At 57.4% G+C, this 23,310-nt stretch overlaps 2 protein-coding genes across 19 annotated transcripts in view; one reads left to right on the forward strand and one right to left on the reverse strand.

The window, feature by feature from the left end:
* The window catches only part of PHLDB1 (pleckstrin homology like domain family B member 1), a 45,004-nt gene extending 38,270 nt beyond the window's left edge, over positions 1–6,734 (forward strand). For 9 of the 16 annotated variants that reach the window (XM_032868642.1, XM_032868644.1, XM_032868646.1 and 6 more), the window contains 5 exons: positions 1,213–1,329; positions 1,588–1,690; positions 4,420–4,505; positions 4,639–4,671; positions 5,371–6,734. In XM_032868642.1, coding sequence (XP_032724533.1) covers positions 1,213–1,329; positions 1,588–1,690; positions 4,420–4,505; positions 4,639–4,671; positions 5,371–5,511 — 480 coding nt within the window. In that variant the 3' untranslated portion in view covers positions 5,512–6,734. The remainder of the gene's footprint in view (positions 1–1,212; positions 1,330–1,587; positions 1,691–4,419; positions 4,506–4,638; positions 4,672–5,370) is intronic. The other 7 variants (XM_032868645.1, XM_032868651.1, XM_032868648.1 and 4 more) reach the window with 1 other exon arrangement.
* Positions 6,735–6,970: 236 nt separating this feature from the next.
* Positions 6,971–22,317, reverse strand: LOC116874183 (trehalase-like). Of its 3 annotated transcripts, none has more exons than XM_032868657.1 (15): positions 22,220–22,317; positions 11,946–12,046; positions 11,666–11,810; positions 11,498–11,585; positions 10,630–10,730; positions 10,393–10,485; positions 10,158–10,274; positions 9,928–10,050; positions 9,669–9,718; positions 9,377–9,571; positions 8,599–8,816; positions 8,218–8,329; positions 7,708–7,820; positions 7,389–7,442; positions 6,971–7,144 (listed from the first exon to the last, which is right to left on the reverse strand). In XM_032868657.1, exons 1-15 carry the CDS (start codon positions 22,300–22,302, stop codon positions 6,980–6,982), a joined length of 1,758 nt encoding a protein of 585 aa, XP_032724548.1. In that variant the 5' UTR covers positions 22,303–22,317; the 3' UTR covers positions 6,971–6,979. The 3 variants fall into 3 exon arrangements, 2 of the variants coding, with proteins under 2 accessions (XP_032724548.1, XP_032724549.1); XR_004383945.1 differs by having other exon boundaries at positions 7,082–7,144; positions 8,218–8,324; XM_032868658.1 differs by lacking the exon at positions 22,220–22,317 and having other exon boundaries at positions 11,666–11,748.
* Between the last annotated feature and the right edge of the window lie 993 nt (positions 22,318–23,310).

Below are 23,310 nucleotides of genomic sequence, written 5' to 3' on the forward strand. Positions count from 1 at the left end.
GGGTAGGCCACCTGGATTGGGTTTGGGAATTAAGAAATAACCAGGGGGTGCCTGGGTGGCTCCGTCAGTTAAGCGTCTGACTCTCAGTTTCAGCTCAGGTCATGATCTCGGGGTCATGAGATTGAGCCCCACATCGGGCTCCGCGCTGGGTGTGGAGCTGGCTTGGGGCTCTCCCTCTGCCCCTGCCCCCTCACACTCCCTCCCTCTCTCTCAAAAAAACTACAGATGAAATAATCAGAAACTCTTGAGTTTTCCCTCCATGCTTGGGATCTCTGTCAGGCATCCAGTTCCCCTTTCCGGCCTCTTCAGTGGCCGCTTCACGTATGTCTCCCCTCGCCCCTGCCGTGGGGCTCAGACATTGCTCCAGGGACAGCGGTGTCTGCTGTGGGAGTGGGTGCAGCCAGCCTGTCTTCGGGGGCATCTCCTGGAAGCTGTGCATTTTGTTTTTTCTCTAAATAATTTATGGTGTTTCCTTTTCTGGCCTTTCTAATATAGAGGAAGAGTAGGAAAAAAATTCCAGTGGACTGAGGGGTCTAGCTGGTATCAGAATTTTTTTTTTAATTTATTTATTTGAGAGAGAGATCACAAGTAGGCAGAGAGACAGGAAGGGAAGCAGGCTCCCTGCTGAGCAGAGAGCCCGATGCGGAGCTCGATCCCAGGACCCTGAGATCATGACCTGAGCCGAAGGCAGAGGCTTAACCCACTGAGCCACTCAGGCGCCCCTGGTATCAGAATTTTTGAGATGGAACAGACCTTAGTGATCATCTAGTTCAAAGCCCTTGTGTTACTTTTAAGGAAAAGGGAGGCCCAGAGAGGCCACATGATCCAAACAAGGTCCCATGAGGAGTCTGAGGCCAGATGGCTTGTTGGGCTTTCCTTCCCAGAGCGTGCCCACCTCAGGCCTCTTGCTTTATTCTGCTCAGCCCAGGAGGGAGACGAGGGGCAGGGAGAAGGCAGGGACGGCTGCGTCTTGCTCCTAGGTGGGGAAACTGAGGCATGGAGCCACTCAGTAGTTTGCCCAGGCCGGGGCTGCCTCGATGCCGGCCTGCTAGGTCTCTGCTTTTGTCAGGAGCACCGTGAAACCCGAGTGGTAGCCCCGGGGGTGGGAGGCATGATGGCAGCAGTGAGGGTTTGGGACTGAAGCCAAGGGACCTGGACAGGACAATGACATGGGGGAGAGAGAAGACTGCTGACACTGCCCTCTGCTTCCAGGCCCGGCCCCTGACCCGCTACCTGCCGATCCGGAAGGAGGACTTTGACCTGAAGACCCACATCGAGTCCTCGGGCCACGGCGTCGACACCTGTCTGCACGTGGTGCTCAGCAGCAAGGTGTGTGGCCTGTGGGGCCCCCGGCACTGGGGAGGGGACCCTGTAGCCTAGACACCTCCTGGGCCCTTGGAATAGTGGCCCCAGTTCCTGCACTAACACTGGAGGTCTCCGTCCCGGGGCGTGCTTGCTGGCCTGAAGCAGTGGGGGCTGCAGCCCCCCAGAATCCAGGCACAGGTGATGGCTTTTATGGTACCGTTCCAGGAAGAGAGGGTCCAGGGGCTTCGCTCTGGGTCCTTCCTCACCCCTGCTCCTTGGCAGGTCTGCCGCGGCTACTTGGTCAAGATGGGCGGCAAGATTAAATCGTGGAAGAAGCGCTGGTTTGTCTTCGACCGGCTCAAGCGCACCCTTTCCTATTACGTGGGTGAGTTCCCGTCAGACGTCTGGGAGCCGGGACCCTTGGGCTGTCCCCCAGGGCAGCTGGTGTTCACCAGGCTTCCCAGTGGGGGCGTGGGGGGGCCTGAGCGGGGCCTGTCCCCCCCTCGCTGACGGCGCACAGGCTGCACCTGGTCCGCCTTCAGCCGTGGTCATTCACATATGTGGCGACATCCCCGAGCGTGGGGTGAGTTCTGGGCCCTGCCGGAGGCCTTGGTGACTAGCCGGGTGGCTGCGGCTGTCCCTGCAGCTGCTGTCAGGGAGGCAGGTAGTGGCCAGACTGGGGAGGCCGGGCAGGATGGACATGCTGTAGGGGCCGCGCAGGCTCCGTGGGCATGTGGAGTCCTGTGGATTCTGCCCCGGGCACGTTCCCTCGGAGACTCTGATGAGCCCCTGAGCGGTACCAGGAGCGCTCGGGACGGCCCTGGGGACAGGCCCCCTGGTGCGTCCTGCTCCCTCCCCGCTGCCTCCAGCGTCGCTGCCAGCCCTTGGGGTTCCCGTCTGGACGGTTCCCACGTTGAGTGCAGGACGCCGTGTGGCACACCGGCCTGGAGAGGCCAGGCTGCGCTGCGGGACAGCCGGTCCTCAGATCCCAGGGGCTCAAAACCACAGTTTCCTTTCCTGCCCGATACGTGTCCGTGTACCTTGTGGGCCGGTGGGGCCCTGCTCCCCTCTGCGTCAGTGTTCCCTTTGTTCGACGGCGTGCGTTTTTAGAACGTTGCTGGCCACGGTGGCAGAGGGTAAAGAGAAGCTTAATTGTGCCTTGCATGGGCATTAAATGCCCTGGCTGGGGTCTGTCCTCAGGTCGCTAGTGGGGCTGCTCAGCCAGTCACCCAGCTCTGCCCAACCGTAAAGCGGGGAAGAGCAATCCTGTTCAGAGCCTGGAAGGAGAGGGCTGAAGTGTCTGGTGGCAGAGACACCCAGGCCCAGAGTGCCTGCCTCTGGTCTAACCTGGTCCCTGACCAAGTGCCACCCTCTCCAGGAAGCCTTCCCTGATTGCCTGGGCCCTGGGTGTGGGAGGCAGGAGAGGCCAGAGGCACATGTGTCCCCATGTTTCCACCTGAGCTGGGAAGGGACTTTGTGGGCAATAGAGAGAGACGGTGGGGGTGGGGGGAGAGCTCCGTTTTAGGCATATTGAGGTTGAAGTGCCCCTGGGCCATCTCCATTTAGGCGAAAGGTCAGGGTTAAAGTTGACTGTGCTGGAGTAACAGTTGTAGCAGATCATACCTGCTGAGTGCTGCGCGAACTGTAAGCACTCTGCGTGCATCATCTCATTGATTTTTCATCGTCTTGTGCAGGAAGCACTATTTTACACCCATTTACAGATACGGAACATAGGTTCAGAGAGGTTAAGTAAATTGCCCAAGGTCTCACAGCTGCTGAGGCGCCAGAGCTAAAACTGAACTGGGGTGGTTGGACTTCAGAGCAGAGAAGAAGGAAAGGGCTGTACGCTGGGGAAGGGGTAGGAGGAGGGACTGGCAAAGGGGTCGGGCAGGAAGTGGGAAGCCACAGGCCAGGTGCTGGGCTGGTGCTGGGCAGTCATGACCTTCCTGAATATTTTTGAAATGAAGGAAGATCACGTCCTGATGAGGGGTGGAAACGGGGAGGGAAGCCAGCCGAAGGAGCAGACATTTGTAGGCAGGGAGTGTCCCCAGCAATGAGGGACACTGCAGAAAGGCCAAGAACAACATGGACCCAGAGGCCCCTCCAGGGATTGGAGCTGCATCCAGGGCAGGAGCCAGACTGCACAAGATGAGGAGCGGCAGGTGGTCAGGAAGGGGGGGCTGCAGAGCTCAGACTTTCTGTGAAGGAAGAGGTGGGAAGCAGCCGCTGTTGGAGGGATGGCCAGGCCTGGGGGCGGGGGTGGGGCTGCGTCCTTGTCTGAAGCAGAAGTGTCTGATGGAGACGGGCCTGGGGCCTCATTAGGGCCCTGAGTGTGACTTGGCTGCTCCTGCCTTCGAGCTTGTGGTTCTTCCTGCCCTGGCCTGGCCCCTCCTCCCACTGACTTGGTGGAACCCGTCTCTGCCACAGGGTCCAGATCAGATACAACCTCTGTGAAGGCTTCCCTGGCCCTGCCTTACTGGGAATGGGGTCCTGCCCTCTGCTCTGTAGAACCCTTGCCTCATGCAGGACTTGATCCCAGGACCTGAGATCATGACCTGAGCCGAAGGCAGAGGAGAGGCTAAGCCCACGAGCCACCCAGGCGCCCTACATTTCTGTATCATTAACGGAGGTCTAGCGTCCCATCACGTGCTAAACTCTGATTTATTAACCAATAAATCCATCTACTTGATGGACCCTTGGTTTGTTTCCAAACTGCGAACACGGTTGTGGTGAACAGTCCCGTAAGTTTGTTGGTTGTGAGGTAATTGTTCGTAAGTGGGATCGTTGGCTCAGGGGGCAAACACTTTCCTCATTGCGGTAGACCCGGCCCATCCTCCTGTAGGGCTGAGGCTGTGTATGCCTGTCGTCGGTCAGACCAGCTGTTTCTCCAGCTTTGCCCAGAGCGTGCTGTCGCCTTTTCACCTGTTTGCCCTTCTGATGGCTGTGCAGCTGTAATTTGCGTTCTCTAATTCCAAGCAAGGCTGGGCGCCGACCATCTCTTCGGGCTCCGTGCCAGGCTCCGTTTTGGAGTCCTGGGAACCTGCCCATTTCCATCGCGGGCGCCTCACCTGCGGGACGGCAGGCCTCCTCAGCCCGGCCCTGCTTTCTTTGTAGACAAGCACGAGACGAAGCTGAAGGGGGTCATCTACTTCCAGGCCATCGAGGAAGTGTACTATGACCACCTGCGCAGTGCAGCCAAGGTGAGGGCGGGCCGCGGGGACCAGGGGCGGCGGGCTTCTGGGAACAGCCACCTCCAGCCCATCTTTTTGAGTCCTGGACCCCTTCCTTGATCTCCGTGTAAACTCTTTCCCTCTCTCCCTCTCCCCTTCCCAGAAGAGGTTTTTCAGCTTCACTGTGGTGACTGAGGTACCCCTCCCCCGACCTCTAACCAGAACTACTGCACATTAATGCCTCCTGTCCCTTACTGGTCCCTGACCCCTCACTCTCCCCTCCAGCCCCCTCCCCCGGCCCGAGGGAGGAGCGGCAGGGGCTGCAGGGAGCCCCTGTGAGCCCAAGGGGCTTGCTGGCCCCTCCTGAGAGGACAGCAGGCTGGGCCCCTGTGGGGAGGTGGGCGGGCCCGGATGGCTTGGAGGGGAGGAAGGGGTTGTCAGGGATGGGGTGGGGCTGAGGGGATCAGTAAAGGGGACATATTTGAGGCCTGGGCCCTCTGCCGTCACGCAGATCAGCCTCCCCCAAGCCTCTGGTGCCGCCTCAGCTCTGACCTCTACTCGTCTGGGGGTCCTGGGCCCAGCATCCCACTCACAGCTCTCTCCACCTGCCGCTTTGACGCCGAGCGGAGGCTCTGGTCCTCACGGGCAGGGCCCTCTGTGTCCGATTCTGTTGCTACTCACTTTTATGCCTGGGGCTGCCCAGAAACAGGGCCCCTACATGGCAGGGTATGGCCCTGCCCAGGTCCAAGGACAGCCCGGGGGCCTGGGGCCTCCTTGACTGATGGGGACTCAGTCTCGAGCTCCAGGGCACCCTGGAGCCGGGGGGTGGGGGGCAAAGGGCAGATGGAAGGTCAGAGGTGAGCCCTGTCTTAGACCTTCCTCTCTCCCTGGGCAGAGCCCGAACCCAGCCCTCACCTTCTGTGTGAAGACCCACGACCGGCTGTACTACATGGTGGCGCCGTCAGCGGAGGCCATGCGCATCTGGATGGATGTCATCGTCACCGGAGCCGAGGGCTACACACAGTTCATGAACTGACCGTACCGGTCCCGGCGTGGGCCTGCTGCACTGCCCGGGAGACAGAGTCGCACTCTGGGCCCCAGGCCGCGCGGCAGTGCTCCCAGAGGCCCTGGGAGGGCTCTTGTACAAGACTTCGTACCTTTCTGTAAGGAGCTGGTCCTGGGAATGTCCGCGCTCAGGGCCCCTGAAGAACCCGCCAGCAGATAAGTGGGGAGGCTACTGGGGACTCAGAACTGGCAAGAACCCTTCACGGTCCGGCCCCAGGGCTGCCAGGGCTGAGCAGCTGGCAGAGCAGGCCCAGCTCTGACCTGGCACCAGCGCTCCCCTAGCCTAAGTTCTCCTTCGCAAAGGACAAATTATGGTACCAGAATCTGCCAAAGATCCCTCCTTGCCTCCGCCCCCCTCCCCTTTGCAGGGGCTTTGGGGGCTGAGGACAGCCACATCCGGAGTGGGGTAACAGCTCAGGCGGTGTACTTCTCAAACCCCGCTCTACCCTGCTCTCCTGCATTTTTGTTATTACTTTGTTCAAGGGCCAGAGACCTCAAGTGTCATCCTTGAGGTCCCAACCCCGTCCCCTTTTTGCAGACCCCAAACCCTGATCTCCACAGTGACTGCTTCGTCGCCATGGTTACATACATGCTCATGGCCCCGGCTCTGTGGCTCTGCCCATGCTTCAGCCGTGGGCCCATCTGAGGGTACGTACTGCCATCTCTCCAGCCCAGGACCTTGTGCATCTCATGCTGGGGCGGGGGGAAGGACCAATCCCCGCCCCGGCCATCCCCTGCCTGTGGCTCCAGGCCCCGGTGTGCAGCCTTCTGGCCCCCCAGTCCAGCCCTCTCCCTTCCACTCGTGCCTTGCTTAGAGCCAGAAGGGACGAAGCTCGGACATCCAGACTGGAGGAGGAGGGAGGCAGATGGGAGAGGCGGCTAGATGGATTGCACAGGCTGAGTTCCTAATAGGGCTGGAGGGCTGCTCAGACACCCCCAAGGGGAACCTGAGCAAGAGAGGAGGAGGCAGAGTGAGAGGACCCTGAGGTCTGGCTGCCCTCCCTTCAGCCTTGGAAGGGTGACAGAAATGGAGAGCAGAGGACCAGGCCACCAGCTATCTGGCCTCGGCCCTTCACGCCTTAACACTAAGCCCACCTCCCTGCCCACCACTGGGCCATGGCTGCTGGGCCCCGGGCTGGGTGATGGTCAGTATTTGTAAGCATCTCAACAGAATAATAAACCATTTGGATTATGTGTTTGGGAGCCAGGCTGTGTGGGGGATGGGGCTGGGATACAAGGGGAGGAGGACCAAATGTCCCCACAAAACAGGATTTCCTCCTCATTGATGTTCCAGGAGGCACAAGGGCCCAACCCATGACTTCTAGGTCCCTACTCTGACCCCACTCCAAGGACTGGCTGGGGGTGGGGGATGAAGAAGCAATGGAGAAGGTAGGGACTCACACAGAAGTTTAATGAGGCAGACTGGGCAGGGAGGCCCATCACTGCGGCAGGAGGCTGAGCAGGAGGCTGAGCAGGAGGCTGAGCAGGAGGGCAGCTGTGAGGCAGTGGGGCTCCAGGAAAGCTGTCTGGGTCCCCGAGGTCAGCCGGTCACCGTAGCGGTCCAGGAGCATCAGGACCACTCCATTGGTCCAGCCAAAGCCCTCCTGGAGAGAGACAGGACCAGTGGACCAGGATCTCTGGGGAAAGGCCCCACAGCCTTTTAGGGGCTGTGAGATCTCCACCCAGAGGCTCTAGAACTGCCTAGCCCCAGGGCTGCAGAGGAGCTCCAGTCAGCCTCCCGTGGACCCACATCCATGGGAGGAAACACAGGCCTAGGCAGGGAAGGTCATGGCCAGGTGTGGGGACAACACAGCCCTGTCATTCCCAGTAGGGTGTGGGCCCACTCACCTGAACTTCATACTCCCCTCCTCCACCTGGCTGCCCACCATTGCTGATGTCATACTGGGAACAAAAGCACAGGCTCTCAGGGGGCACTACCCCAGGCTCCCTACTTCAGCCCTCCAGGGGAGCAAGAGATGAGAGCCCCTTTGGGAGAGGCTGCTCTGGCCTGCAGCTCTGACCCCTGCAGTGCCCAAGAATGGCCACCGGGCGTCACCACTGTCCCTGGGCTTGGCAAAGCCTGGCACTCATCCCTGCCCCCCCCCCCCCCCCCCCCAGCCCACCATGGGGAAGAGCCCAGGAGGCTCTGTCCTCAGGAGCAGCTCACCTTCTCAAACATGGCTGACTTTTGGGAGTAGACCTCAAAGTTGGTTCGGATCCAATTCTGAGCCAGCTGGAAAGCCACTTCCTGGGCCCGAGGTGAAGGAGACTTGGCCAGACCTAGATGCGCCCCCCCGCCCAGGCAGGACCCTGAATCTCCTAAGTCCCCATCCCAAGGGGAGCAGATGCCTGAGCCTTACTCTCCTCAAGGAGGGAAAGAGGTCTGGGCCTTAAGACCTCCATCATGAGCCTCGTGAAAAGCCAGCGTGCTCCTTCCCCAGGGCCTGGGTTTGGAGGGAGAAAGGAGGGCTGGTTCCCCTGACAGGTGGGGGTGGACACACATGTCTGCTGAGTGGGGAGCCGAGAAACCAGAAAAGCCAGAGAAAGACCCCACCTGCTTTGTTCACACCTCCCCCGCACCAGGAGGCTGACCCTCCAGGCTGACCAGATGCAAGCGGGGGGGGGGGGGGGGGGGAGGTCCTGGGATAAGCCCCATCCCTGCCTCCCTACTCCCTACCTCTGATGACCAGGTCTTGCAGGGGGGCCCAGGCATTGGGGAAGTCCCATTGCTGGCCTGTCTTCTGGAGAGAGGTCGGGATCCCGTACTGGTAGGTCAAGATCTGGCTCTCCTAGGAGGTTTCAGACATTTTCAGGACTGTGCGTGGCGGCTCGATGAGGAGCCAAGAGGCTGGGCCCTCCTCAAGACAGGTGTCCCCGGCCCTGGACTTTCTCTTCTTGCTCAGGGCTGCCCCCTGGTGGCTTCAGCGGGACCCGCGGGCTCAGACTTGGGAGTGGAGGAGAGGGTTGGCTGCCACTTGCCAGAGATCCCTGGCTCTGATGCAGGGAGAGAGCAGGTCGTGCTGCCCCCAGTAACCCGCCCGCCCTGCTGCCCCCTCACCTCCAGATAGTTCAGAGCCTTGTCCACGGCGTCCGGGTCAGAGAAACAGCCAGACCAGAGAGGAGTGAGGTTGGATGGGTAAAACTCTAGGTTCTTCTTTCCATTCTCAAGGTCATAGTCAAACCAGGCCCCTTTCTTTTCATCCCACAGGATGGCTCTCATGGCAGCCAAGCGCTGTTGCTGCAGATTTCTGTACTTTGTGGCTTGGATGTCATTCCCTGGGGTGAAACTCTCTTTAGGCTGAGCTACCGGGAGGCCCTGACCTTGGGTCCCATGCCTTCAAGAAAGAGGCCAAAATTGGCCTCCCCCTGTTGTCCTCCCTGAGGGCTAGAAGTCCTGACACCAAGGGGACGTGCAGACCTGGAGCCCACATTTCTGGCCTCTAGGAGCTAAGAGTTCCTGAGCTATGGCCCTGTAGGACTTTCTAGACCCACATCTGCCTGCTCCTGGGTCCATCCTAGGAGGGCACCGGCCATGTGCATTTCCCTAGCTCCGAGAGGTCCGAGGGCAGTTTTTTGGGGAAAGAGAATGGAGGGAGTTTGAAAGCATGGACTCAGGTGTCCTCTCACATACCCTCATAGTCCCTCCCAGTAAGAAAGGGAGGGGGTGTGGAGAAGGGGGCCCATTTGTACTCTTGCCCTAGAGGTGAGGTCCGGAGCCAGCCAGGAGGTTGGAGGCCCTTCAGTCAGGGTCCTACTTCCAGCTCCACAGCCAAGGCTGAGGTAGGACTCCAGCTGGGTGAGCTCCACCTCCCCCACCCCCCCACGGGGCTGCTCACCCAGCCTGGCGTAGAAGTTGCTCATCAGCGCCTCTGCCTGGCACAGAAAGGCATTGAGGTCAACAGGCACGAATTTGCTGGTCCGGATGCTGCTGAGCGATGTAGAGTTTGGGCCTCCGACGAGCCACCGTGAAGAGAAGTCCCAGCCAGACTCAGCCCCAGCCTTGAGCTCAGCCCACAGAGCCACCCGGTCCTCTGTGAGGACAATGGGGCAGGGAATGAGGGGCCAAGACCTGACACCCAACACCAGACTCCCTGCCCCACCCCAGGTCCTGCACTTGTTGCTGCTTACCCTCTGGCAACGTGTCCGCCAGCTCAAAATCCTTGCTGTAGGCCTCTGGCCTGGAAGAGGAAAGTGGGCATCCTGGCACCGGGAGGCTCCACGGCCAAGCTGGAGGCTGAGCCATGCTGCTTCAGCTGCCCCTGGACTGCCCTTGGTGGGCCCTGGATTGCCCAGGGCTTTCAGTATCAGCATCCGAGAGGCGGGGCTGTCATGGCCCTCAGACCAGAGTGAGGAGCTAGAGACCGAGAGGCTGGAAGCGGCTCCTTACCTGGGGCCCCCGTAAGGGACAGCATAGTGGTTCAGGATGTAGCTCTGGCCCCCCGAGCTCACAGAGATGGTCCTGTTCTCCATCCAGAAGTCCAGTTCCAAGGCTAGGGTCCCTATGTTGTCCCTGGGGTGGAGCCAGGCACCGCCTCAGCCCAGGCACACCCCTCAGTCCCGCCCTGGGAGGGCCCAGGTAGGGGGGCCTGCGGGGCAGCAGGGGGACTGGGGACCCACCTGAGGAAGGCAGTGTCGTTGGTGTGGGTCACGTAGCGGTCCATCATGAGAGTCAGGAGGGGAGGCTGGCTCCTCTGCAGGTAGTACACGCGGGCCCCGTTGGGGACGTGTCCATAGCTGCCGAGAGGGACACCTGCTGAGGTGCATCTGCCCAGCGGCCAAGGCCAAGGCCAACCCAGCGCCAAGCCCCAGGCCCACGCTTCCCCGCCCCAGCCTGAGGGGCCGCCCCGCTTACAGCCGCACCAGGTCCAGGAAGTTCTGCAGCATGCCCTTCACCGTCTGGGGCATCTCAGACAGGAGCAGCCCCTCCATCACCCAGTAGGAGTCCCTGGGGAAAGGGACAGCTTGAGCACCAACCCCTACACCACCCCTCTCCCGCCCTGCGCACCGGGCCAGTCAGGGTGCCCCCTCTGCTCAGGACAGCCCGCCGGCCCGGCTCCCCGCCTGCTGCCCTGTAGCTCTGGCCGCTCACCAGTAGTAGACTTCGACGAAGCGTCCGCCGGGCACGATGAAGGGGTGGGCCGAGTAGATGAGAGAGAACTGCTCGGGGTGGCTGAGGACCTCTGGCTTCACCTGCAGTCGGGAGAGAGGGCACAGGGAGCCCACAGGCCCCTCGGTGTGGATGCCCTGGCAGCGGGTGCACGAGTTCGGGCTCTGCTGCTGGTCAGCCGTGGCCTTGGTCAAGCCAGAGCCGCTGGGAGCCAGGTCTGCTTGGCCCCCACATGCCGGCCTCTGGAGTCCCTAACTCAGCCCGGCCTTGGCAGGGCCTCAGCCAGCAGTGGCCAGTATTAGGACCAGGTCGGAGACTGTTTCCTCCACTCCCCTTCCCCCATCCCGGCTGCCACGCCAGCCCCAGAGGCCCAGGGCTCCCATCCTCTGGGAGGACGGTGCTGTGCAGCCTTGAGCAAAGCACTGCCCTCTCTGAGCCTCAAAGGAGAGAAAGTGTCTAACAGTTTGTACTGACCACGGCCCACTAGCAGCATTGGCAATTGTTTCTGGGCAGAATCCTGACCTGACTAGCTCTGGGGAGAGAGAGCCTAGGTGGGTGGCCTGGAGGTGGCAGGTGGTTAGTTTTGCATAAGCAGCAGTTGGGGTGGCAGGGGGGTGGGGTGCGTAGGATGGTGAGGGCTTCAAGGGGGAGGTAAGAAGGTAGAAGTAGATGTTCCCTTTTCTCCCTTCAGAAATTCTTTCTAGAGAGCTGCATTCACGGACCCAGTGGGTGTGGGGCTGTCTTCTCAGGAAATGCATTCCAGTCTGTGATCTAAGGGCAGTGGGGGCCCCAAGCTCGTCTCCCCTTCTCCCAGCTCTATCCCCCTGGCTGAGATCCAGGACGTGGATACCTTCTTTCCCAGTTTCTTCCAGAGCTGGTGGAGCTGCCCTGCCCAGGCTCTCAGCTTGGGGTCCGAGATCTTCTGCAGCAACCGGGGGCTGGAAGAACACGGACCCCGTGGGGTTCGGGGAGGCAGGCCTGCCCGAAGGCCCCCTCCTGTTTCCTGTCCAGGTGGTACCTGTCCTTCCAGTCCTCGGGAGTCCAGGACAGCAGCTCCTGCCCCGCGGCCTGGAAGTGCTCTTGGATGAATGCCTGCAGCTGCTGTGGGGGGATGCGGTGCTCGTGGGCGGCCGCCAGCTCACGGAAGTCCTGCAGAACCTGGTCTGGGGTCCACCGGCAAGGAGGGGTCAGGTGGACCCGAGGAGCCCTGCCCTGATAGAAGCTCTTCTCTGCCTTGTCTTGCCCTCTGTCATCTTTGGTGCAAGAGCTTCAGGCGGTGGGGTCCCCTGGTGCCCTACCTGGAGCCGAGGACAGTGGCATGTCCACAAACTGCTTGTCATCCCGGTAGAGTCTGGCCATCTGCACTTGGTGCAAGAGCTCCCCATGGCAGTAAATCTGGCTGCGGACAGTGTTGGGAGGCGGGCAGTTCAGGTCACCACCCTTAGCGGGGAAGAAAGGCTCGAGTCTGGGCACATTTCTTGGCCTGGGGCTACGTGTGAGTATGCCCGGGGAATGTGTGTGCGCCCATGTGTGGCAGGGGCGTGTGGGGGGTGGGGACACATCCCGCTGAGAGAATGAGGAGGGCCCTCTGCAGCAGACGACCTAAACAAGGGCCCAAGGCCACCCTGGTTGGTAATTTGGCACAGTACCAGTGAACAAAAGGAAAGGACCAGTTGAATCAGAGACACTCCAGAAGGGGTGGGACCGACTCTGCACAGCGGCCCTGGGGGAAACTGACCCTAGGGCTTAAGGCAAAAGCCTGTAGGTTACACCCAGTGGCAGCTGCCGAGACCTCCAGCGGGAAATCCACGGAGGAGGCCGCGCGGGATGCACATCATTCAGGAGGCAGTGACTAGCCTGCTACTGGGTGTTTATAGGAACCAACTCTGTGCCTGGAGCACAGTAAATATTCCTGCAACCGGAGTCCCTACCGGGTCCTGGGTACCGTCCCTGATGAAGAAGGCAGTGCCCCCAAAGAGTTCCTTCATACACAGAAAGGGTTTACCCGGGAACAGCTACACGGGGACCGCACGGGCAGGGGGCCTCTTCCCACAGGGCAGCAGGAAGCACCCCAGGAGCCACAGGAGAGCCCTGCGGCGGCTCTCCACGACTGACAGAGCTGCTTGGCCATCGACGGCATTGCCAAGGCGCACAGACGGTACCTCGACGGGAATCTTTGAACAATGGAAGAACAGACCAGCTCAGTGGGCTAAACTGTGTGCTCTTTCCCTTGCAGCGATGGACGCTGAACGTGAAAAGCTCCCACACTGGTTTTAAGTAGGCTCCGTGCCCAGCACAGAGCCCAACATGGGGCTTGAACCCACGACCCTGAGATCATGACCGGAGCTGAGATCAAGAGTCGGACACTTAACTGACTGAGACACCCAGGCACCCAAGTTGGGGTGTTTATGGACTCAGGGGCAGGGAAAATCTGGACTAGGAAAGGGGGTGCTCGCATGGGGCATGAACCTCAGGAAGTCACTCCAGAAACTCAAGGGGTCCATAAGGTAGTTTGGCATTCCTGACTGTAGACGAATACACTTAAAATACTATATTGGAACAGAAGACACGGTGCCAACTGGGTCAGCCCATGGTTCCCACAATGGGCCAAGAGACGTGTCAAATGGACACAACGTGCTCTGTGTCACCCTCTGAGCACTGGCTCGATAGAGACCCGCAACAGGCAACGACACATCTGTGGTCTGAAACGGGCAGAGAGAAAGCATGAGGGGCGTGCTTACACAGTGTCACAAGTGTGCGCGCACACTCAATACGGGGTGGGTATCTATATATAAAGAAGAGGGTCCCCGCTGGCTAGATTCATCTGCTTTTCTGGGGGACATGAGGAGAGGCTGAGAGCAGGACAACACAATTTTTTCCCCACATCGTCCTACTAGGACCCGACCTGCCACCGTGGTGTCAGAAGCATGAATGCTCCTTTAGTAAGAGACTGTAGCTCTCTTTTCCAATCCTGATGCCACAATCCCCAAGGGCCTGGTGGGGCAGGGTATGCCCACGGCCCACATGGTTAAGCGGGGGCTCCCAGTGAGTGCGGCTATGCTGCCCAGTGGCAGGAATACCCCCCTCATTCCGGGCCGTGTAACCCTATCCTAACTCTATCCTCTAAGGCCCTCGCAGAACTGGACATGCTGGCGGCGACCTGGACGGTAACAGTACCCGAACCGGACGTCCCGCCCACAGTGGGGAGGGGGGAGTGAAGAGCAGTGCCACACAGAGAGGAGAAATGGCAGCTGAGGGCAGAGAGAGGAATATGAGAGTTTTTAAGGAAAATGGGAGATCTGGCGCACCACAAGTGCCCGGACAGAGCGAGAGGTTACCGCCGTCCTCGGCACAGTCGTACGGGTTGCCTGAAACGGTGGGGCCCTGCGCCTGCCGCACCCAGCCTGCCTCCGGAACCTGCCAGCACTGAGTGGAAGCCTGCAGACAGAGCTGGAGCGGCTCTGGGAGACACTGTGGTCTCGGGACAGGATGCTGAGCTGGGCCACCTGCTGATGCCTGAAGCCAACCCTAGTGATGGGCCGGTGTCGTTCGACTTCCAGTTTTTAGATGTCATTTGGGAAGGAATTTCCTGGAACTACTCCCTACTGGGTCTTTGGACTGGGTGGTCTACAACTCTTGGCAGATTCATTGCCCTGGAACTATAAACCTTGTAAATCAAATACTTAGAAAGGCCCCTGATTTTGGGGTGCCTGGAAGGCTCGGCCAGTTGAGCACCCGACTTTTTCTTTGAGAGAGAGCGTGAGTGCGAACACAGGGAGGGGGAAGAGGGAGAGGGAATCTCAAGCAGACTCCATGCTGAGTGCGCAGCCTGAGGCGGGGCTCAATGTCATGACCGCCCGACCGAGCCACCCAGGCGCCCCAAGTGTCTCATTCTTGATCTCAGCTCAGGTCTTGATCTCAGGGTCGTGAGTTCAAGCCCCAAGTTGGGCTCCATGCTGGATGTGGAGCCTGGTTTAAAAACAACGTCTCCCAATTTTAGTGGACAGAACACAGCAGCACGTGCAGTGCTGAGAACAGAAAACTAGTCCACAGCACAGAAACAATGGGGTTCTTGTGGCACGAAAGCAGTAGGCATCATACAGTCCGTCCAGATCCCCATGGGGAATAACCCCACCGTAAGATGAGGAAGGCCATGGGAGGCCTCACGGCGTACTCACAGTAAACGGGATCCAGGCGTGACTACCCCTTATCTCAGCCTAGTAGGGGGCACCTGCCATTTCTGGACACCAAACCCGTCTCCCAGAGGCACTCGGGCTTTTAGTACCTAATGGCAACAACATACATGGTAGATTAAGCAGCACTGGACCATGAGCCACACAAGGGCTGTGGGGTGGCTGGGTGGCGCAGGCAGGTAAGCATCCGACTTGGTTTCAGCTCAAGTCATGATCTCAGGGTCGTGAGATTGAGCCTCGTGTTGGGCTCAGCACTGAGCATGGAGCCTGCTTAGAAGTCTCTCTCCCTCTGCCTTTGCCTCTCTCCCACGTGCTCTCATTCTCCCTCAAACAAAGGGCAGGGGGGCTTTGCGGGAGATGGGTCCCCCATTGTGGAACAAACTGAATTTGATTTTAATGAGGCGAGGCATTCAGAGAAAAAAAATACTAGCTAGAATCAGACTAGAAGGAGTTTTCTTCCAAGAAGAGGCAAAGGCTAGGAGTCAGGCTGGATGGATGATGAGGCTTTAGTGAAATGGGTCAGGCCAAGGCAACAGGTAAGGCTGAGGAATGCCAGGGTCCAGCACTGGGAGGGCCCTGCGCCGTCAGCCAACAGAGCCTCCTGACTGTTCTGATGCGGACTGAAGCCGAAGTAGCCACAGGGCGATGGCCTTCCATACTAGCGACTGAGGCTCAAGAGCCAAGGCTGTGGGAATCTTCTAGACCTGCCCACCGAGTTCTGTGGACACGTGTACTTGAGCCTGATGCGCTATGACTGCCCTTGCTCTGGGAACAGATCATAAGAAGATACGCCCTGTTGTACAATTGGCAGGGACCAGAACTATTCTGAAGACCACCGTGTCCTCCGCTAGGGAGGAGGTGGTTGTAATAAGTAATAAAGTCATAGCTACCTGTAACCATACCCGTCTATAACAATATTTGGTCTAAGGGCAAAGATCGAGTCCCCGGAGAAGGCGCAGAGGAAGCTCTGGAACTCTTCCAGTCCGTTCTGTAACGGACCCCACTGTACTATGACCGCACCGGGATAAGGTCGAACACTGCTATTACGGGTATGATTCCACCAGCCTGTGTAAATAAGGCATGTGGGGAACGGAAACTGATGCCTGCATAGGTTCGGAGACAGAGCGAAAGCCCCCTCAGAATGTCAGGCCAACGGGAAACGACTGGCCCGAGGAAGGACTGGGTTTAGCGAACTTCTGCGCTAGGCAGCTCTGTAAGCCTCTCGGTGAGACACAAACGGGGGGCACCTCGGTGGCTCAGTCTGTTGAGTGTCTGACTCTTGACTTTGACTTGGGTCATGACGCCCAGGTTCTGGGATGGAGTCCCGCGTGGACTCCTTGCTCAGCGGGGAGCCCGCTTCTCCCTCCAGCTGCCGCTTCCCGCCCCCCGCTTTTGCGCATGAGCGCTCTGACAGATAAATACAATCTTTTAAAAAATAATTCTCTAACCGACCATGCGGTGTATCACCATCTCACACTACGGCAGACATAAGCTGGAACAGGAGAGTCAGAATTTCTAGAGTCTCATACAGTCACGATTAGTCTAGTCCAGCCTCATCTGGCCAGAACCTCTCCGGACGAGGCCACTCAGGCTTGCCGGCTTCCATCTGCCCTTGCCAGGCTCCAGAGCCGGAGAGGTCTTGGCCGCACATACGGCCACCCCTTCGGGCACGCGAAACGGAGAGGCGGCCTCCCTTCCAGCTCTGGGCCTCCTTCAGAGCGTCAGTGTAACAGTGGGTCTCTCCCGCCACATGACCGTCAGCCGCGCGTTCAGTTCTTTACCTTCAGCTGCTGTTTCTCCTTCTCCCCATTTATATCCGAGCTGTTCCAGCTTGGGCCAGACTGCAGCAGCGACGCTAGTCTAGCGAGTGCCTCCCCGCGGTCCCCTCCCGCTCACGGGGGCTGGGGCCACGTGGGTTCACTTCAAGCGGGCCATTCCTACCCCTAGGCCTGCGTGAGGCCTGAATACAGCCCTTTCCAGTGACCCCCTGCATCTGGCCAGATGGGGCGCGGGCACAATGCGCCGCATCAGTCTCCTGGGGGATCAGACCTAGCCAGTTAAGGGTAGAGCTCCGCCTTCTTACCTAGGAACCATCCCCGCTTCGGCCACGTGTGGCTGCTGCCTCGGGCCCAGCATCTCTGCATCGGGTAGAGGAAAAAAAGGCTGAAGCGATTTGGGGGAGAAAGAAAACAGTGCGGTCTACCGTCGTCTTCCTCCCACGTGGGAAGAGCCGCAGGGTCCTACCAGCCTGCCCTCCACTCCCTCCCCCGCATCGATCGCCCCGCCCCCATAGAGGTGGACCCATCTAATCCCAGGAGCCCCTCACGCCTGAGTGTGAGCGCACACTTGGGAGGCTGTGTCAGCCGGCCCTACAGCCGGCCCTTCACGTCCGCATCTGCCCTTTCAGGCAGCCAGTGTTGTTATGGTCCGGTTCTAGCTCCCTATGGAACCGCGGCTCGGAGGGGGAGTGTGCTCCCTGGTGTGACAAGATACAGCCCAGGGGTCCAGACAGGTGCAACATCTCCTGGTCCGGTCCTCTAACAGTATACCCCGCATTCATGGCGACACCTAGGTCAGACTACCTGCTCCCGCCGGGGTCTCACCAGCCAACTCCACGCATGTCCTCTCCCCTGGGGAACCTGCCCTGTAGCCCATCTCTTTTGTTGACACAATAGCTCTTACTGGCATTTTGTGCCTCAGCTGGTGCATCTAGATCTGGCCCACCTCTGCATGGCTACGACCTCCCAACATCCCATCGGTTCACGACCCCACGTGGCCACCTCACATGAACACACTGGGATACCTACTTGCTGGCTCTAATCACTTTTTGATCAAGGACAGGGGTTCCTCTGATGGGTATCAAATGTGTTCTACCTGGGGTGCCTGCATGGCTCGTTTGGGGGCTGCCTTTGGCTCGGGTCATGATCCCAGAGTTCTGGGATCAAGCCCTGTATCGGGTTCCCTGTTCAGTGGAGAGCCTGCTTCTCCCTTTACCTGCCGCTCTGTCTACTTGTGCTCTCTCTCCCTGTCAAATAAATAAATAAAATCTTTAAAAACAAACAAAAAACAAAAGTCTTCTCCTTTAATGAACTTCTCAGATTCCCAGTGACTTCCATAGGACTGTACCACACACGTGCGATGTTTCTACAAACTACCTTCCCATCGCCCTTCTGCCTGACCGTATGGCCAGGATGGTGGCCACTAAGAGTAGATGAAACCCCAACACAATGGCAAATACTATGCAGTTCAGCCCACTGAGCTGATTTGTTTTTTGTTTTTTTAAGATTTTATTTATTTATTTGAGAGAGAGAGAGAGAGAGAGAGAGAGGGAGAGCATGAGCAGGGGGAGGAGCAGAGGAACCAGCAGACTCCATGCTCAGTCTGATGCGGGGCTCCATCCCACAACCCTGAGATCATGACCTGGGCTGAAATCAAGAGTCAGATGCTTAACTGACTGAGCCACCCAGGCGCCCTGGTATTCTCCCTCCTGGCCATAGCGGCAGCCCTCCAGTGCTATCTGTTCACCTTGGAACGGCCATCCATGAACCAAGCACCTTTTCAAGGGAACAGAGCCTCCTGCTATCACATCCAGGTCATTGAATTAACTCTACATTCTCCCAGCAACATGCTACTGGATAAACCCTTTCCATTGCATTATGGAACTCTTCTGGGCCCTGCCCTCCCTCTTAGCTCATTTCTCCAACATCACCCAAGATATTATGGATGTTTCAGGTTTTAAGATTATCTTAGGTCTTGGGATGCCTGGGTGGCTCAGTCGGTTAAGCCTGTGACTTTGGCTCCGGTCCTGATCTCAGGGTCCTGGGACTGAGCCCCGAGCCGGACTCCCTGCTCAGCACGGAGCCTACTTCTCCTTCTCCCTGTGCACCTGCCACCCCATGGGCTCATGCCAATAAATAAATAAAAACTTAAAAAAAAAAAAGAAAGATATTCTTATGTCCTTCAGAGAGGGGCAGTCTCAATGTCTGATAACAAGCTAGTAATTGCCTCTCAAATGGACATTTTTCTAGTCCAAAGTCTGGCAGGAGTACTGGGAGGGGCCCCGAGGCTTCTGCTCTAAGCCGCCCTCTACACTCCACGGAAGGGTGTGATCTGTGTGACCTCAGGCAATTTTACTGGTGCCCATTTGGAATGTCCAATTAATACAAGAAGCGAGAGCATGATGGGCAAATTCACAGGCCTTTTGTTGTATATCACTAGAGACTGGAAACACTCCTCGCTTGGATACAATGTCCACCCCTGTAACGCACTCAGGCAAAGTAAAAGCAATCACTTCACAAGAAAAGTGTTCAAACACCAAAGCAGTTTTCATCTCAGCCCCTTTGACCCTGGTGTTCCTAACCATGGCTTTGCAGACAGGTTTGGGTTTTACAACACTAGGAAGGGTAAGTGATCCCTGGCCAGACGGGACAGCCACGTCTGAGACACATTCAGGAAAAGGAGAAACCCCTTGATATCAAGTCTATCTAAATATTCCAATTTCCATCCAAACATGCACCTAAAACCCACCAGCTCTTGCACTCTCTGTCCTCCCAACCCGACTGTTGCCCGTTTCAGAGCTTTAACCACGCATCTGCTACCACGGTGCACTGGACCCCACAGCACAGAGTCAAGAATCTTCTCCATCCTCTGACCATTTTGCCACTCATATGCGTAACGTTTTGAGCCCCCCGCAGGGACACAGCTAAGGGACTCTAAGCTTTTCACCAATCTTTTTTTTTTTTTTAAAGATTTTATTTATTTATTTGCCAGACAGAGATCACAAGTAGGCAGAGAGGCAGGCAGAGTGAGAGCGGGGGAAGCAGGCTCCCTGCTGAGCAGACAGCCCGATGTGGGGCTCGATCCCAGGACCCTGGGATCATGACCTGAGCGAAAGGCAGAGGCTTTAACCCACTGAGCCACCCAGGTGCCCTACCAATCTTTATCTTGATTAAATTGTGGGACCTCTGCCTCAAGACGTGGGAGGTCAGGTTTCTCATTACCATCTTTGCCTTGCAACGTTTTTTCCTAATTCCTCCAAAGTAGGGTGAATAAAACAGATTTTGGTCCCTTGCATTTGGGGGTCCTACAGGAGCTCCCAGTGGTCCATTCAATTTCTAAGAAGTGCTGCATTAACACATTTTGACCATATTTCTCAATAACTGTTTAAAGATTCTACCCTGCTGGGATGAGTCCATTGGCTCCCTCCGCCTATCCTATTCTCTTGGAAATCGGTCTAGCCTGCTTCATTATTTGTTGTTTTAGAATTTTTTTTTTTTCTTTTGGAAATGGCTCTAAGGTTAATGGACATACCTCAGGCCAGTTAGAAATGGGATCCTGTCCCCCACATTCCTTAGGCAGGGGCCCCAAGAAGAGAGGATGAGGTCTGGACTGGCCAAAACGTAGGCATGGCCCATCTCTCACTTCCATGTTTGCTATTATAGGACAATCATAACCCAGGGATTGCATTTTTAGATTTTTTTCTTATTATTCTGCATTTTCTTAGGCATCCAGGGAGCCAACACTCTGGGAGATGGACCCATCATCTCCAAATTCCATTGATAACTTTCACCTCCAGGAACCGACCACAACACCGCCGCCACTCCCAAACACGGGAGACCCTTCAGCCAAGCAGGAACCAAAGGGTGCTCATCCCCTGTCCTTCCATCTCGCTTTCCCCGAGCCACATGTCCCAACCAGGCAAGGTCCTCCCAGCAAATCACACATTTTCTGACATCCACCGCAGTACTATAATCCAAACTCAGTACTAACCGATGAGCTCAGGCCACGGCCCAGTCCCCCACAAGATGGCCCTCAGTCCAGCTAGCAGGGGCCGGTTTGGGGGGCCCCAAGCTACACCCACTTTGGACCAACTGTCTACAGACTGGGAGGTTCCCCCAAACCCGTCAGGTTCAGTAATGCGCCCACTCACAGAAGGACCCAGTGCCACCCAGTATCATTCAGGCTTAGAAACCTGCAGACTGAGTAAGATCGGACGCACAGATACTCCCCGCCTCGGTCACAGGCCCCGGGTGACAACCCTGAACGTGAGGCCAGGGTGACCTTGTGCATGATGTCACACGGGTTGCTGGGAAAGTTAGGTGCTATTCATATAAATCCACTGGAAGAAGACAGCTGGAGTTGTTGTTTCTTCTCTCTTGGACTCTGCCCTATGTGCATTCTACCTTTCTTGATTTTAATCTGTAACCCTTCACTGGAATAACTATTTGGTGAGTAGCAAATCACCAGCGCCGCGGGTGGTCTTACCCCTGACACAGCAGCCTTTCCTGTCAGCAACTGACCTCCTGCTTGACAAAACTCTTGATCACACAACCTGAAATCCTTATTACAATTTCTCAGAATAAAATCTATGAATCATCCCGAGTAATCCCTTTCCCTTTATACTCCTTCATCAGCGAGTCCTATCAGCTCCCTTTGCAAAATATACCCCATCCTGAATGACTTGTTACCTGTCTGGTCCTACCATTGGCACCCGAGCCCTGCCTCCTCTCTCCCGTGGCCTGTTCCCACCTTTGTCCCAGCCACAGAGGCCTTCTTCCTTGAATCATAACCTCAGAGTCTTTGCACGGCCATTTCCCTGACTCCTTGCCTGGACAGTCTCCCACATCCACACAGAGGTGACAGTTCCTTCCACGGTTCTGCTCAAATGTCTTCTCCTCAGACACCATCCCTCTCCATCCCCTCGGATACCCCCTCTGCTCACCCCGAGTGGCTCCCCCACTGCTTCTGACTTCTGGGTGTGCTTCCGTCAGTACTGTCCTTGCTAATTACATAAGGTCCCCAAAGACAGGGACCTTCTCTTGTTTGTTGCTACAGGCCAAGAGACACAGTGAGAGCTAAAGAAACCCATTTAGATGAGAAATGGATGACGTCCTGTGAGCTTGGGAAGCAGGACAGGCTCACTCATCTGTCTAATTTGGGGATGGGAACGATGACTCTGGAAAGAGGTCTGACTTGGCTCTAGGTCACCGAGGTCAGAGGTTAAACTAAGGAGGGCTTTCGGGCCCTGACACTGCTTCTTACCTCCTGGCTGGGGAAACTGGAAAACGGGAGAACTGGCAGAAAGTTTCCCAGAACCATCTGAGGAAAGCCCTGCATGGTCTGAGGAGGAGCTTGGAGCCAGGGGTGGAGGGAGGGAGGACGCTGGGCAGCCGGCGCCTGCATCAGGAGGCAGCCCCCCTCCTTCTCCAGCACTGGAGGTCCGGTGGTGTCTGGCACAGAGCCTGCCTGCCCCCCCACCCCTCTGAAAGCTAATTTCTTCCCTCCACTTCCCTCCCCAGGGATGACACTCCAGCACCTGAGATCTGATCCCAACTTCCAGACCCTGTCCTTCCTGCCCCAGCTGCCTTCCCCACTCCTACCTGTCACAGGGTGGGGGCAGGGTGCCCTGGGACCCCAGCCCCAACAGAAGCAGCAGACACAGCTCCCGGGTCCTCCCCTGCATGATGGCTGTGGCCGTGGCACAGGAGTCAGCTCTGGTACCTCTTATGCGCTGAGGCGCAGCTTGACTCACCCACTTACCAGAGGCAGCCAAAGTCCACATGTGGGGTGTGGTAGCCCGAGGGGCTGGATGCCAGGTCTGTGCACTGAAGCTCCCTGCTTCTGCGCTCAGTTCACAGAGGCCAACCCCTGCCCCCTACCTTGTCCTTGTTCTCCTCTTTTAGTCTCCACAGGGGCCACCAGCACAGGCCCTTCCCTCAGAGTCATGTGGTGGGATGGCAGTGGGGGCAGCGGTCACAGGAGTGTCAGGGGCACAATTAGGTCACACATCTATGACCCAGAGGACCCCAGGATCACCACTGCAGAGTGTTACCTTTTCCTTTAACATTTCAAACAGAATGGTGTAACTGTTCCTCAGAGCAATGAATTACTTAAAATATAACCCATGGGACATTTTACTAGTTACCAAGCACGTCAAGAAAAACACATACTGGCCACAGGCCTCTAGGGGAGAGGCGGATACACAGCCTTGAAGCCGAGCAGCTGGGAAGGCCCGGCTCGCTCAGGGCTGAACGCCGCCGCCTGCTGCATTTTTCCTGCATTTTTCCGTTATCTCCCCCCTCCCCCCACGAGAGCGCCTGCGGCTAATTAGGTAAGTCCTTTGAATGTGCTTGCTCAACTATAAACTTTATACGGCTTGACCAGACGTATTTTGCCTTCCTTCTTATCTACAAGGCATATGACCAATGTTTGGCCTTCTTCGGCTCTTCTGTTGGTTACTGTTTCTATCTAATAAAAGCGGGACTGAGGAGTTGTTCGGGGCCACAGTCTTCTCTACTGTTATCCCTTGCTCCCTCTCTCTTGCAGCTGACTTGTTTGTGCCTCATTCTTCTCCCGTGCGCCATCAGGAAGCGACAGAATGGCTCACGATTCTGGCCCAGGTGTGGCATGAGGCCGGGCCACTCGAGGAGGTCGCCGCATGCTTGTGGACTGATGACTCAGGCCTGAAATG

The sequence above is a fragment of the Lontra canadensis genome, unplaced genomic scaffold (genome assembly GCF_010015895.1).
Source record: "Lontra canadensis isolate GAN:19392208 unplaced genomic scaffold, GSC_riverotter_1.0 scaffold36, whole genome shotgun sequence".
NCBI lineage: Eukaryota > Metazoa > Chordata > Mammalia > Carnivora > Mustelidae > Lontra > Lontra canadensis.